The sequence below is a fragment of the Mixophyes fleayi genome, chromosome 5, assembly GCF_038048845.1.
Source record: "Mixophyes fleayi isolate aMixFle1 chromosome 5, aMixFle1.hap1, whole genome shotgun sequence".
In the NCBI taxonomy this organism is placed as follows: Eukaryota; Metazoa; Chordata; class Amphibia; order Anura; family Limnodynastidae; genus Mixophyes; species Mixophyes fleayi.
In genome coordinates, this window is record NC_134406.1 from 204735541 (window position 1) to 204747709 (window position 12169).

The window sequence follows — 12169 nt, forward strand, 5'->3', positions numbered from 1 at the left end:
AGGAAACTCCAAAGAAAAATAAATAAAAAGTTGTAGCTGGGCATATACAACCATATAATTGAGATCATTTGAATGCTGCAACCTATTTATTGTTGAAACACTTTCAGACAACTTAGAACACCGATTAAATAATGGTTCAATAATACATGACTTGTACGGCATTACAGAAGAAGTTCAAAGAGAAAATAAACCATATAGGTTGGGTAAGAAGGGGGGTGTTTGAAATAAAATAGATTCCTCTTAATAACACACAGCCTTACAAGCTATACTTTGTAGCTATACTGTGGCCTCTGCACTTAGTCCGCAATTCTCTGCAAAGATAACAGTCAGTGAGCTTTGGCTTATGGTAAATCTCTAGACATTTCATTAATGAAAAATCTCATCAACCAATCATTGCCCTACTCAATCACTTACTCTCTTCATATCTTTATTGTGTCATTTTACTGTACTTTTCAGACTGGTGATGAAAACATCTTTACCATAAAAAATAAAAATAAACATGGATCTGTCACAGAAATTATTTTGTATAACAAAAAAGAGTAATGTTTCAGTTTCACAAACCAACTAAAGTTTTCAATAACCTGCTGACCAACATCTCCCTTCACCACAACATAAATTACAATAGTTAATAATGAGTTGGTATAAATAATCTGTAACACAAGCACTGTATATAAAGCACTGTGATCCAAAATGTTTACTGGTAAGTGGCTAAAACATATCTGGTGACTGCTATACTACATTAGAAATGGTGGATTAATACTCCTATCTGATAGGTAGTGATGTCAAAATATCCAAACTAAACAAATTCACTCTGAGCAGACTACAGTGTGGTGAGGCATTGGTCTCACCTACCCACCATCTGACCTCAGCTAACTTACCTTGAGATAGTCGTTCTCTGAGCGTAACTCCTCCATCTCCCTGAGCAAGTCCTCCTCCTGTACTTGGTTTGGGGGTGCATGACTTTTACTTGGGGTCCCACCAGCTTCCCGGGGGTCATCATTCCTGGATGTTGCTTGCAGCTTCTCTGATCCTGCAATCAGGGCGACTCTCCCTGGTACTGATGCAACCACCTGCTCGCTGGAGCCGGACTCGTTGTCACTGCTGTGAGCGGGTAGGGGGCGGTGTTCATCCGACAGGGGCTCGGACGGGCAGTCGGACAGGTCGGAGCTGCTATCTGTGTGGCTGACCCGAACCAAGGTGCTACAAACCCCCGGCGCCTGGGCTTCTAATCTCTGCAACCTCCTGCGGCTGGTACCTCCTGCTGTCAGAGGAGAGGAGGGGGAGGGCAGCGGCTGTGGTTCTCTCCTGCTGCCCCCTCTGCAGTTCGGGTCCACAGGTTCATGCGACGGCCTAGATGCCCTCTTGTTACTCAGTGAAGCTTTGGCGCTGGAAGTTTTTGCTGGGCTTGGTTTGTCTTTGACGGGAACACTGCGCCTGGATAAGCGGCTCTGGGCGACAAGAAGCCCGGTGGATTGGTGCCTGATTCTGCTGCTGGGGGACTTGGGGGGCAGCACAGAGGGTTTAGCAGGTGGCGTCCTGGGGTGGGAGTCTTTCAGGAAAGGTCTAGCAGGGGAAGGTGCTCGGTTCAGCCTCTTCTTCTCAGCATGAGGATGGCTTTGCAGCCTGGGCTCAGTATTTAAAGTCTCCATCTGATGCAGCAGCGGGGACAGGACCCCCCTCCAGCCCAGAGGCTATCCAGGCTGTGCCACAACAGCGGCGCTACAGCATCCGAGCAGAATCCCAGCGCACCTTCTCATCACTTTTCTTCCTGCAGCTCACAGCCACTTACAATCATTACAATGCATGCACCGGGTCTCAACGCTGCTGATCCTTCCAGCCCCCAATCCGCTAATGACCAACCTAGGTTTGCTCCCAGCAGCTGCCCGCACTGGCAATATCGCCACTAAATCGATCTATTTTTATTGCTCTTCAGTGTTTTCCTTCATGCACATTTATCTTGGTGTCTTCCTACCGTAGTGTCTTCTCACCACATCTGACTCACGTACCAATGTCCACCACACTCGACATACTCAGTATCCATCTTCTCTCACTTCTCATCCGGCCGCACCGGCTTCTCCCTGACTGCTCTTCTGCTTCTCCACCTCCTCGCCCTACTGTTTCTGCAAATCTGCAAACGCTGCTGTCTATCATGTAGCCTGACGTTTGCCAGCTTGCCGCACATGCGCCCCTGTGTGTTTGTTTCTGTGACTACACCACTGTTATGTGTCTGCATGCGTAGCACATATGCCATCTGCATATATTGTCACCATTTGTGTATATAGTTAAAATCTATACGAATGCGAGTTTAGATGCTGTATCACTTTAAAGAAGACAATTAAATGTATTATAAAATTTGTGAGATATGATTGTGCATATAATTAGAAATAAAGAATTGTCAAATTACTACATCATATGTGAATGAAATAGTAACTTCTCAGTTTTTAATCACATCGCAGGGGGTAAATAAAACAAACTTGAGCTAATCAGTTTTTAATTACTTGTTTACATGATGCTTCATACATTTATAAAAATAAATGGGAGCGCATCTCTTTAAGGGCACATCTGTGAGCCCAACACCCACCCTTGCTGAGTAGGTCGAACTGCGGAGAGGTCTTCCTGTTTTATCCTAAAATGTTTTTAGCTGTTGCCGCTTAGATGACAGTTGGAAGCGAATTAGGACAGTATAGACCTCTGGGTGCTCAGATATCCTCCCATGATCCAAAACAGATTAGTAGGATAATTGGCACCTACTGCATGTGTAGTAACTGGTCACATGTGGCCCAAGGCTGATATATTAAAATATGGGGCACAGGGCCAATCTATGGGGAGACATTGCTGGGACAAACAATGGGGTACAGGGCTGGTATATACATAAAAATTCAAAGGGTGTCTCATAGGCAAACCGAGGAGGGGTTTGCTAGTGCCTGAAAACCCCCCTCCAAGCCTGGGGCACTGTATTATTGAGGTGGCTGGACCCTGCCCCGGCGCTTCACACGTCTCTGCTTGAAAAGGGAGAGCTGTGTGCACCTAACAGTGGTCCACGCAGCATTGCCCATGTATATTATGGGGATAGGAAGAGTTGGAGAGCAGCCAAGCATTGTCTAAAATTATAGCCACGCCCCCATGCATGCTGGCCACGCCTACTGACGGCATGGTGAGGAAACCCCCCTCCTAAAATCCTGCGTTTGCCCCTGTGTCTAGAATTAGTATATTTAATGTAAGCATGGGGTTGTTATAATGTGTAAGCTCATGGCTACGTATGGGTTAATGCACTCACTAGTGTAAATTATATTGATATTAGAAGTCACAGAGGCGTTCTGGGACCATACAAAAGCACAATGCTGTAGGCTGAGTGATTAAATACATCATCATCATTATAATCAGCTATTTATATAGCGCCACTAATTTCACAGCGCTGTACAGAGAACTCACTGACATCAGTCCCTGCCCCATTGGAGCTTACAGTCTAAATTCCTTAACATACACACACACAGATCGAGAAAGACTAAGGGCAATTTAATAGCAACCAATTAACATACAAGTATGTTTTCGGAGTGTGGGAGGAAACCGGAGCCCCCGGAGGAAACCTACGCAAACACGGGGAGAACATACAAACTCCACACCGATAAGGCCATGGTCGGGAATCAAACTCTTAACCCCAGTAAATGTCACAAACATCATAGGCAACTTGTGCTGTATGTAATAAATTACAGTAGGGGTGCATTATTACTTCTAATTGAGTACTGATGTCATCACTTCAGTGTTCAGTAACAGAACTTGTGTAACATAAGCAATGACTTCCCAAACTTACTGTTTATGCATATATTATTTACAAGAGTTTATAACTGTATTAACATCACCTGTGTATTGTGTGCGAATAGTAGTAGTGACTAGGGATGTGCTCCGGCGACTTTTGGTGTCTCGTGTTTTGTGTTTTGGATTCGGATTTTCGCGATGTTTTGGGTTCGGATTTGTTTCGCAAAACACCTGCCGAAAGGTTTTGATTCGGATTTAAGGTTTTGGATTCGGATTTTTTTTTTAAAAAAGCATAAAAAGTTCAAAAATCAAGTTTTTGGGCTTATTTTCACTCCTACGCTATTATTAACCTCAATAACATTAAATAACAAGCATTTCCACTAATTTAGAGTGTATTCTGAACACCTCACAATATAGTTATTAGTCCAAAACGTTGCAACGAGGTATCTTTATGGACTGCGTAGTGGAGTGGTCCCCACAATATAATAAGAAAACCATCAACTGGTCTTAATCGCACCAAAAAATGTACCTGGACTGCGTAGAGGAGTGGGTCACCACAATATAATTTAAAAACCCTGAACTTGTATGATTCGCACCAATAAATGTATCTGGACTGCGTAGAGGAGTGGGTCACCACAATATAATTTAAAAACCCTGAACTTGTATGATTCGCACCAATAAATGTATCTGGACTGCGTAGAGGAGTGGGTCACCACAATATAATAAGAAAACCATCAACTGGTCTTATCGCACCAAAAAATGTATCTGGACTGCGTAGAGGAGTGGGTCACCACAATATAATTTAAAAACCCTGAACTTGTATGATTCGCACCAATAAATGTATCTGGACTGCGTAGAGGAGTGGGTCACCACAATATAATTTAAAAACCCTGAACTTGTATGATTCGCACCAATAAATGTATCTGGACTGCGTAGAGGAGTGGTCACCACAATATAATTAATTAAAAACCCTCCACGGCTCTGAATTTCCAAAAAAAAAATTCTGGACTGTGTAGTGGGGTGGCCCCGGTACTAAATTTGATAGCTGGGCCACAATACCTCCTCCAAGTTCCAAGTGTAGTGTTTATAACATATTAACACTACACTAATTCTAGCACGTCAAACCCTCTTGTTTTAAATAATGACAGGGCATTTAACTTTTGATTAAATTTTTTGAATTTGTTGACATTTTCTTTTACTTTTTGAACATGGCAAACGACTGTTGAATGGTCACATAATGCCAAAAAAATAGTTGCAAGATGGAATTGTCCTTGGGCCCTCCCACCCACCCTTATGTTGTTGAAATAGGACATGCACACTTTAACAAACCAATCATTTCAGCGACAGGGCCTACCAAACAACTGTGGCTGAAAGGATTGGTTTGTTTGGGCCCCCACACCAAAATAACAATTCATCTCTCCCTGTACAAACTAAACTGGCTCTACTGAGGAAAGATGTCGTCCTCATCCTCAACCTCTGATTCCTCTCCCCCTACAGTGTGTACTTCCTCCTCCTCACACATTATCAATTCGTCCCCGCTGGACTCCACAACCACAGGTCCCTCTGTAGTATCTGGAGGGCAGTGCTGTACTTCATTGAGGAATTGATTATTCATTTTTATAAACATCATTTTTTCAACGTTGTGAGGAAGCAACCTCCTTCGCCGCTCACTGACCAGGTTCCCCGCTGCACTAAAAACTCTTTCTGAGTACACACTGGAGGGGGGACAACTCAGGTAAAATAGAGCCAGTTTGCACAGGGGCTTCCAAACTGCCTTTTTTTCCTGCCAGTAACAATATGGACTGTCTGACATGTCTATTTGGATGGTGTCAGCAAAATAATCCTCCACCATTTTTTCAATTGTGACAGCATCCAATGCAGCGACAGTAGACATGTCTGCAATGGTTGGCAGGTCCTTCAGTCCGGACCAGATGTTATCAGCATCCCCGCCAGCCTGAATGGCCTTTTGCTGCTCCTCCATCCTCTGCAGCATATAGAGGGTGGAGTTCCAGCGCGTCACAACCTCTTGTTTGAGGTGATGGCAGGGCAGGTTCATGCTTTTTTGATGTGCCTCTAGTCTGCGGTAGGCACTGGCTGAATGCCGAAAGTGTCCAGCAATTTTGCGCGCCACCGCAAGCATCTCCTGCACACCCCTGTCACCCTTGAGGTAATGCTGCACCACCAAATTAATGGTGTGGGCAAAACATGGGACGTGCTGGAAATTGCTCATATTTAATGCCCACATAATGTTACTGGCATTGTCTGACACCACAAATCCCCATGAGAGTCTAAGTGGGGTAAGCCACTGGGAGATAATTTCCCTCAGTTTCTCTAATATGTTGTCAGCGTTGTGCCTCTTATTAAAGCCTGTAATACACAATGTTGCCTGCCTTTGCACGAGCAGCCATTTTGTAGATGCTGCTACTGATGCAGCTGTTGCTGTTGCTGCGGAAGGCGATGCATCTACCCAGTGGGCTGTCACAGTCATATAGTCCTTCGTTTGCCCAGAACCACTTGTCCACATGTCCGTGGTTAAGTGGACAGTGGGTACAACCGCATTTTTCAGAGCACTGAGGACCACGGGATTTAGGTGTCCCTGTACCGATGACGGTCCTAGCCCCAGTTCCTGATCGTACTTCTCTGTACATTTTTGGTATCGCCTGCCTAGTGAAGTGGAATCTCGACGGGATTTGGTACCGGGGACACAATACCTGCATCAACCCTCTAAATCCCACTCCACTGATGGCGGACACCGGGCGCACGTCTAACACCAACATTGCAGTTACAGCCGCAGTTATACGCTTTGCAATAGGGTGACTACTATTGTATTTTGTGGTCATGGCAAACGACTGTTGGACGGTCAATTGTTTTGTGAAAGACTTAGCGGTCTTACGACTTCCCCTCTGGGAAGATGACCGACTAACAGCAGCAACAGCAGCAGTTGCAGTAGTAGGCGTACCGCTGCAGGATTCCTCGGATGAATCCCGTATTGGAGAGGACTCAGTCTGGCTGCTGACTTGGGCTGCAGGACTCAATCTGATGGAGATCGTGGAGGAAGTTGACGAGGAGGGTGTTGCTGGTGTGTATCCAACTGGACCACGGGATTTAGGTGTCCCTGTACCGATGACGGTCCTAGCCCCAGTTCCTGAACTATGAAGGTTATTCAGGTGACGTATAAGGGAGGATGTCCCTAGGTGGGCAAGATACTTACCCCTGCTTATTTGAGCTTTACATAAGCTACATATGGCCATACATTGGTTGTCCGGATTTGGATAAAAATAACTCCAGACCGAAGAGGTGCATTTTTTGGTCTTCTGACCAGGCATGACGATGGGCTTTTTCATCCCATGGACATCAGCTGTTTCCCCCCCTGGTGCCTCATTTACAATAACCACATCACCATCCTCATCATCAAGTTCCTCCACAGCGCCAGCTACATCATCAATAGCCTCCTCCCGAGCCACCTCTTCCCGTACAGTGATGGGAAGGTCAGGCTTGACAACCACCAACACCCTTGGACTCGCCTTGGGGATTTGTGATAATTTCTCTTTAGAAGGCAGAGTTGTTTGCTGTTTTGTTGCTGACAGCATAACTCTCTTCAATTTTTTGTAGGGGGGGAGGAGGAGGAGGGCTAAGATCCTTGGGTGAAGATGGACCACTAGTCATGAACACGGGCCAGGGCCTAAGCCATTCCTTGCCACTACGTGTCGTAAATGACATATTGCCAACTTTACGTTTCTCCTCAGATGATTTTAAGTTTCTCTTTTTGCTTTTTTTTGAGAACTTGGGCTTTTTGGATTTTACATGCCCTGTACTAGGAGATTGGGCATCGGGCTTGGAAGACGACGTTGATGGCATTTTATCGTCTATGTCATGACTAGTGGCAGCAGCTTCAGCATTAGGAGGAAGTGGGTCTTGATCTTTCCCTATTTTATCCTCCAAATTTTTGGTCTCCATTATATGTAGCACAAGATACTGCAGAATGTGTGAACTTGGTAATATTGCAGTACCAATGGGCTTATACTGCAGGATTGGTTTTGCAAATTTTGTTGTAATTTAATTTTTTTAAAAAAAATATTTTTATTTACTTTTTTTTATTTTTTAAACACTTGGAAATATTGGGGAAATAACTATGCCCTTAGAAGCACAGAGCACGGGACACAGGACCACTGGACTGAACAGGACACAGCACACAGGACCCAGCAGCACCACTGAACTCAAAATTGACAGAGCACAGGACACAGCACCACTTGACTGATACTGCAGAATGTGTGAACTTTGTAATATTGCAGCAGTACCACTGAACTTTTACTGCTGAATGTGTGAACTTGGTAATATTGCAGTACCAATGGGCTTATACTGCAGGATTGGTTTGGCAAATTTTGTTGTAATTAAAAAAAAAATTAATTAGTTTTTTGTATTTTTTTTTTATTAACTTTTTTTTACATTTTTTAAACACTTGGGAATATTGGGGAAATAACTATGCCCTTAGAAGCACAGAGCACGGGACACAGGACCACTGGACTGAACAGGACACAGCACACAGGACCCAGCAGCACCACTGAACTCAAAATTGACAGAGCACAGCACACAGCACCACTGGACTGATACTGCAGAACACAGCACAGCACAGCACAGAACTAAACAGCACAGCACAAGATCTACCAGAACAGAGGACCACCTAACACACCCTCCCTCTACCCTGATCAATGCCCGAGTGAAGATGGCGGCGACCAGCGGAGAATTTATAGGATCCGAGTATCGCGAGATCCGACAGCGGGATTATGACTCAGAGCCTCGGTTTCAAGTTTTCATTTGGCGCCAATACCCGGATTTGTCTCGGATCCGACTCGGATCGGAAAGGTTCGGGTGGGCTCGGATTCACAAAATCCGAGTGCGCTCATCTCTAGTAGTGACAAAGGGTGTGTTTCACAGCTCTGCTTGGGTAATAGATCACAAATAGTTTCAACACTTAGGGGTCTATGCATCAAGCTAATGTCCACTTAAAAGATGCGGAAACGGCTATTTCTGCATCTTTTAGGTATGTTTGCTATGTATTGAGGCCTATCGTAGGAGATTTCACAGAAATCACCTCTACTTAGGCTAATACCATGCAGCATCGCCGTCCTCATAGATTATTATGGGGACTGCGTTGTTCTGCAATGCATCAAGCTTTGCTAAACTTCACATCTCATGATGGCGCCACCTGTCATTTCCTATGGGATTCTGCTGAAGCCTCTGCGGCTTTGCAGATTCCGATACATAGTTAGCACTTCTACCTGTCACCGGCAGCGCTAAGCTGCCGGTGTGACAGGATGGACTGCTTATGCCACCCTGTCGTTGCTGAGAACCGTCTGGGCTCACTTTGCTACCATTCTCTTTTGTTATCTCAAATGCGCCCTCTCACCGCAGTAGAAGGGGCTTACAAATGTTGCCACCACTAGACTCCTTTACCCGGCATCCAGAACTGGGTTGCTTTTGGATAACTGACGCTGTGAGTATATCCCTTTACTGGTGTACCTGGGCTGGTACTCCTGACCTCTTCCCATGGATCAGGGTTGCTGTGGATGGATCCCCTCTGGCCTATCACACTGGCCAGAGCTGCTGGGTAGCGGGCAGAGTGGTGGTACTGGATGCTGGGTCCAAACCTCAGAAACAGCCAGGAACGGATTAGATTTTAGGTCTAGTCTGTAGGTCACAGGATTTTCAGCATGGAAGACATTTTCAAGCAGGTTTTTGAAGCAAATGATGTTTATTTGCAGTCACACTGATTGAAGGTACCAGTGATCAGGTCATATGGAACCAGAAGAACAATTTTCAATACAAATCAGTGCTTTTTATACAGATTTGGACACAGCCTCAAAGGGTAAGCCAGCCCCCTTGAGGTCTGAGCTATTTTTAGAATCAGGATGCAATTTGTTTACGCAAACATGGATTTACATGCAATGCAAAGCTAACAATATTTACACTTATCTGTGATATACTAAAATTTGCTGTGATTTCCTCCATCTTGTGCTGTGTACAATGTTCAGACAGGTTCTAACACTCTGGACAAAAGGCCACACAGTAATAACCCCCTGCTGGGCCTTCTGCCAGAGCAGGCATTTGACACTTCATCTCAAAAGACCTATTTAGCATTTCCTGCTATCAGACTTCCTCTCCACATATGCCTAATTGAAGATTTCATCTAGCAACATTAAAACAAATTAATTTTCTCCCCTGTTCTCAGAAATAAAGATATTTCCTTTCCCAAAATACACACAATATAAAAAATAAGTACATTTGCAGCTATATATATAAGCGCCCTGCGCTATTTGTTTTAACTAAATTTATACCATACGTTACTTATAAGTGATCCAGTCGCAGCCGGTAAACAGGAAAATGAGATCGCAGGAGAGGGGTCACTGCGTCGGGGCTCCCAGAGTAGCCCCGGCATGATGCATCTTAGCAGTACCTAAATATGCATCACTGCGATGTGTAGCGATACATATTTAGTTGCACCCCATCAAATTGATGCATAGACCCCTTTGACAAGGCTGAATGAAGTGGCAGCAGTAGTTGGCCATAAGCTGGAGTGCATAATGTTTTTATAAGAAGAGTGAATTTTCTGGTAATACAGCTATTAGACAAAAGTCTAAGTTTTTGTATCTATAGCCCACAAAAGGAGACTTGTCCACAGTAGATAGCAAAATAGCCTGTAAGTATGGGGCCTTATGTTTACTACAGAAATTGTAGGAGTGCAGTCTGCTTCCGTAATCTGTTTGTCAAAAAGTATCTACAAATTTAATATTTTATTGTAACAATGTGATTTACTAGTGCATACCTCTCTACGAGGTATGTCTATTAAATAACGAGACTGATTAAATAACTCACCTTTATTTATTGGTATAACAAATTCAATGTTTGTCCCCATCAATATACTCCCCATTTGCACTAATACATCGCTGTAGTCTTGTTTTCCACTGGTCAAAGGCATGAGGCAAATCAATTTCTGTAACTTGTTTCAACATATCTGCCGTTTTCTTCTTTACAACATCAGCTGACTCAAAATGTGTCCCTTTGAGCACTGATTTAACTTTTGGGAAAAGATAAAAATCGCAAGGTGCTAAATCGGGCGAATATGGAGGATGTTCAAGTGCTCAATGTGTTTGTCGGTCAAAAACTGCTTCACAGAAAGTGCTGTGTGAGCAGGCGCATTGTCCTGGTGAAGAAAGAAACCATTTTTCCACAGTTGCAGCCATTTCTTTCTGGCTCTTTCTCTCAGCTTTTGCAAAACTTCCTTATAATAATGCTGATTAATTGTTGTGCCTTCTGGTACCAATTCTTCCAAAATTACATCCTTGATATCGAAAAAAACAATGAGCATTGCTTCAAATTTTGACTTGCTTTGACAAGCTTTTTTTATTCTTGGTGAGGACTGTGTTTTCCAGTGCATTGACTGTCGTTTGGTTTCAGGATCGTACTGGAAGATCCAGGTCTCATCACAAGTGATTACTTTATGAAACAGCTTTGGATCTATGTCATGTTGCTGCAGGATGTCAACACAACATTCCTTGCGACGTTCTTTTTGCTCTGGTGTGAGAACACTTGGGACCATCTTTGCACAAACTTTCGTCATGTTAAGATCCTCACACAAAATTTTTCCATACGGTGTCTTTGTCAATGTTCACGGATTCAGCTGTCATTCGAACAGCGGTCTTTTCGAACAATATGACTGATATTTTCTACATTTTATTCGGTTCTGGAAGCGCAAGGTCATCCAGGGTGTTCATCATCTTCGCATTCTCATGTCCCTCGCTAAATCTTTTGTGCCACTCAAACACCTGCGCACGAGACAGGCAGCCATTCCCATAGGCCGTAGTAAGCATTTGAAAACATTCTGTTGGTGTTTTGTGCAATTTTACTAAAAATTTCAAATTGACACGTTGTTCAACTTTTAAACGTACAGAAAACACAACCAAACTAAATGGCGACTCACAATCAACTGAACGTCGTAGAGTGTTGCAGCTTGTCATGCAGGTTCACGGTTACTATGTATGTAGTTATAACCGGTTCTGACTGCTTTGTTTACTAGGTGGAATCACAGTCTGGTTATTTAATAGACATACCTCGTATCTTGGAGGGACTGCACCGGTGATCAGACACAGAAAGGAATGTGTCCAGATATTGCTTTTTAAAATATTGTGAGTTATGCTAATACACATACATTGCCCCCAGCTTGTCAGATCTATGTTCCCCTCCTAAATGCTCAATTAGGTTAAGGTAATTTTATTTGTTTTTAAAAGACGTATCAGGGCATTGGCCTATAAAATGATAACAAAAAGCACCCATATTTAAATTTAGCTCAAGACAATTCTACCCTGTTCCAATGTCTGTGGTCATTAATACACTAGTAATGCTTTAGGCAGTTTCA

At 43.7% G+C, this 12169-nt stretch overlaps 1 protein-coding gene across 5 annotated transcripts in view; it reads right to left on the minus strand.

Annotated features, from left to right (window-relative positions):
* MTCL1 (microtubule crosslinking factor 1) overlaps positions 1-2155 on the minus strand; it is a 161396-nt gene extending 159241 nt beyond the window's left edge. For 3 of the 5 annotated variants that reach the window (XM_075213309.1, XM_075213305.1, XM_075213304.1), the window contains exon 1: positions 879-2154. In XM_075213309.1, coding sequence (XP_075069410.1) covers positions 879-1649 — 771 coding nt within the window. In that variant the 5' untranslated portion in view covers positions 1650-2154. Of the gene's footprint in view, positions 1-878 lie in introns of all 5 variants that reach the window. The other 2 variants (XM_075213306.1, XM_075213308.1) reach the window with 1 other exon arrangement.
* Positions 2156-12169: the final 10014 nt, after the last annotated feature.